This window comes from Triticum dicoccoides, chromosome 4B, assembly GCF_002162155.2.
Source record: "Triticum dicoccoides isolate Atlit2015 ecotype Zavitan chromosome 4B, WEW_v2.0, whole genome shotgun sequence".
Classification (NCBI taxonomy): Eukaryota; Viridiplantae; Streptophyta; class Magnoliopsida; order Poales; family Poaceae; genus Triticum; species Triticum dicoccoides.
The window spans coordinates 662,809,223-662,811,827 of record NC_041387.1 but is presented as its reverse complement, the minus strand read 5'-3'; the positions used below and the strand labels follow the sequence as shown (position 1 = coordinate 662,811,827).

The window sequence follows — 2,605 nt, the reverse complement described above, 5'->3', positions numbered from 1 at the left end:
GAACTAGGCAGGCCGGACAAGACTGATTTTTTACACTAGTAAAGAGCGGGCCGTCTCTTGCACTGAGAATTTTATCACCCATCAGACCAGGTGGATTAGTGATGTATGAGTCGCGTTGGAAATATGCGCGTTCATAAAAAGGAGAAACCAAGTCATGTTTAAGATGTTGTGCGGCACCCAAAAGAAATGTCGGTGCCCACATAGCTTCTTCAAGGGCATTTCAGCAATCCACTCACTTCAATGTGTCTACCAGCAATGACATACAGGGTCTCGCTTTTGTGATTATTAAATTAGTGACTGAATTGTTCTTAAAGTAACACAAACAAAATTTAGATTTGCATAAAAATATGCGTCCCTGTACTTCAAAAAAGGACAGTTGTAAATCACTTAAAGAATGTGTGCTACTGATTTTCCTGACAAAAGAATAGAACTTTCTTCCATAGATCATTCAGAAACCACTTTCAGACATATTGCACCCCGTTACCTCAAATTAAGTACTCCCTCCATAAAATAATATAAGACCGTTTAGATCACTAAAGTAGTGATCGAAATGGTCTCATATTAGTTTACAGAGGGAGTACCATGCATAAAGAAGCGTATCAAAGTTAAAGGTGAATGGAAAAACAATATTCAACTATCTCAAATTCTTGATCATATTCGGTTACACAATGGCTGCATGCATCATACACATATTCAACTATCCGTCTTCTCTAAAAAAATATATATATTCGATTACACAAAAGAAAAGTGCTGCATCGATCGACAGTGGATGCATGCATGGGAGAGCAAACACATCCGTCGTTGCTTCTCCTAGCTACTATATGCATGTACTATGTGCATAAAAAATTAAAATTATTCACTAGCTATCCACTCATGGAGGCGCATATTTCCAACGCGACTGATGCATGGGGATTAATTAATTACGACGATCTTGATCAACTGAAACTTGGACGGTGTGGATCAATATTCCGGTTCGTAGGTTTTGCCGATCTTGAAATCGGTGGAGAAGACCTCGTCGAAGACGTTCTTCATGCCATTCTTGGACAAGAAGCGGAAGTTGAAGGGGCCAACCAGCGGCTTGGAGCACGAGACCTCCCACACGTCGCCCTTCTTGGTCAAGGGCTCCCACTCCTCTGAGCCGTGCTGCCGGAGCTCCACCTCTGACAGGCTGTCGTTTGGCCTTGTGTAGTCGATCTTCAGCGCCAGCTTCTTTTTGTCCGACCCCTTCTGCACCGTCAACTTCACTTTCACGGCCATCGCGCTGGCGAACAGCGCCGCCAGCACCGCCACCGTGAGCATCCTGGAGGCGGAGGCCATCTTCTCGATAGGTCGAAGACTGGTTGAAATTTGATTGTTGTGTGTAGTTGCTGCTGCGAGCTTTGTGGATTCCGACGGATGAAGAACCTGGTATTTATGGGCGGAAGAGACCGCGCGACGAGCGGTGCTCCCGGGATCTCGCTGGCTGGCCGTGGCCGGGCTAGGCCGTTGCTGCGTATGCGGCTGGCCATCACCATCGGAGAAACAACTGAAGAGCATTGTCTCTGACGGTATGAATGAAATTCAGAGGCCGTGCATGCTTAGTTGGGCCAAATCGGTCCTGCCTATTTTGTTGCTTCGCTTATGGAGCCAAGCAAGGGCAATATGACAAGGTCCTCTGATTCTAAATACTCGAGTACTAATAATCAACACTACTTTGTAAATTCTTCAGTTCTAAATATGAAACAAAATTTGGAACACGGCTATGAACGTGCGAACATATATAAGCCGATAAATAGAGCGAGTACCACACAACAATTCAACACAAAAGACTATATCTTGCTCGCCTACAGACCTCCCACAAGTCAGTCGGCCCAACAAGTGGTTTTCCTTTTCACCCGCGCTTTCCTCGCTGTATTGTCCTGGGTTTTTTTCCTCTTCATGCGAGCCTTCTCACAGGTCTTGTATGTCGGCTTTCCTTTTCCTTTCATTTATATTTTATGTTATACGTTTAATTTTCTATCCTTTTCCGCTTTTCCATTCTTATCTTTTTTTATTCATCCTTTTTATTTTATTTTTCTCATATCATTTTTTCTTTTCATTCTTCCATTTTTAGTTATTTTTTCCTTTACATTTCCATCATGTATTTCTTATTATTTGTCATATTTTAGTTTTTTAGATAATAATATAATGTTCAATAATAACAAAAAACTGTATACAGTCAACTTAGTTTTAAAACATAATGTATTTTAAGAATTTTCATCATGTACTTCAGAAATGTTCATCATGTAAAAAATATTTATGATGTACTTAAAAATCTTCACCATGTAAGTTTATTAAAAATCTCACGCATATTAAAAATATTCGTAGTTTACTGCAAGAAAGAGTTAGATTACATTTCAAAATATTTACCATCTAATGTTCATAGTCATGCTAAAATGTTTGATGTGTATTTGAAAAACGTTCAGGGTGTATTTCAAAGATGTCCATCATATACTCCCTCCGTTCCTTTTTACTCCGCATATAAGATTTGTGTCGAGTCAAACTTTATAAACTTTGACCAAATTTGTATAAAAAATATCAACATCTACAATATCAAATGTACATAATACAAAACTACATTACATAA

At 39.8% G+C, this 2,605-nt stretch overlaps 1 protein-coding gene across 1 annotated transcript; it reads right to left on the bottom strand.

Moving 5' to 3' along the window:
- Positions 1 to 629: 629 nt before the first annotated feature.
- On the bottom strand, positions 630 to 1,364 carry LOC119294244 (pollen allergen Dac g 3-like). The gene has a single exon (XM_037572470.1). It carries the CDS (start codon positions 1,315 to 1,317, stop codon positions 961 to 963), a length of 357 nt encoding a protein of 118 aa, XP_037428367.1. The 5' UTR covers positions 1,318 to 1,364; the 3' UTR covers positions 630 to 960.
- Positions 1,365 to 2,605: the final 1,241 nt, after the last annotated feature.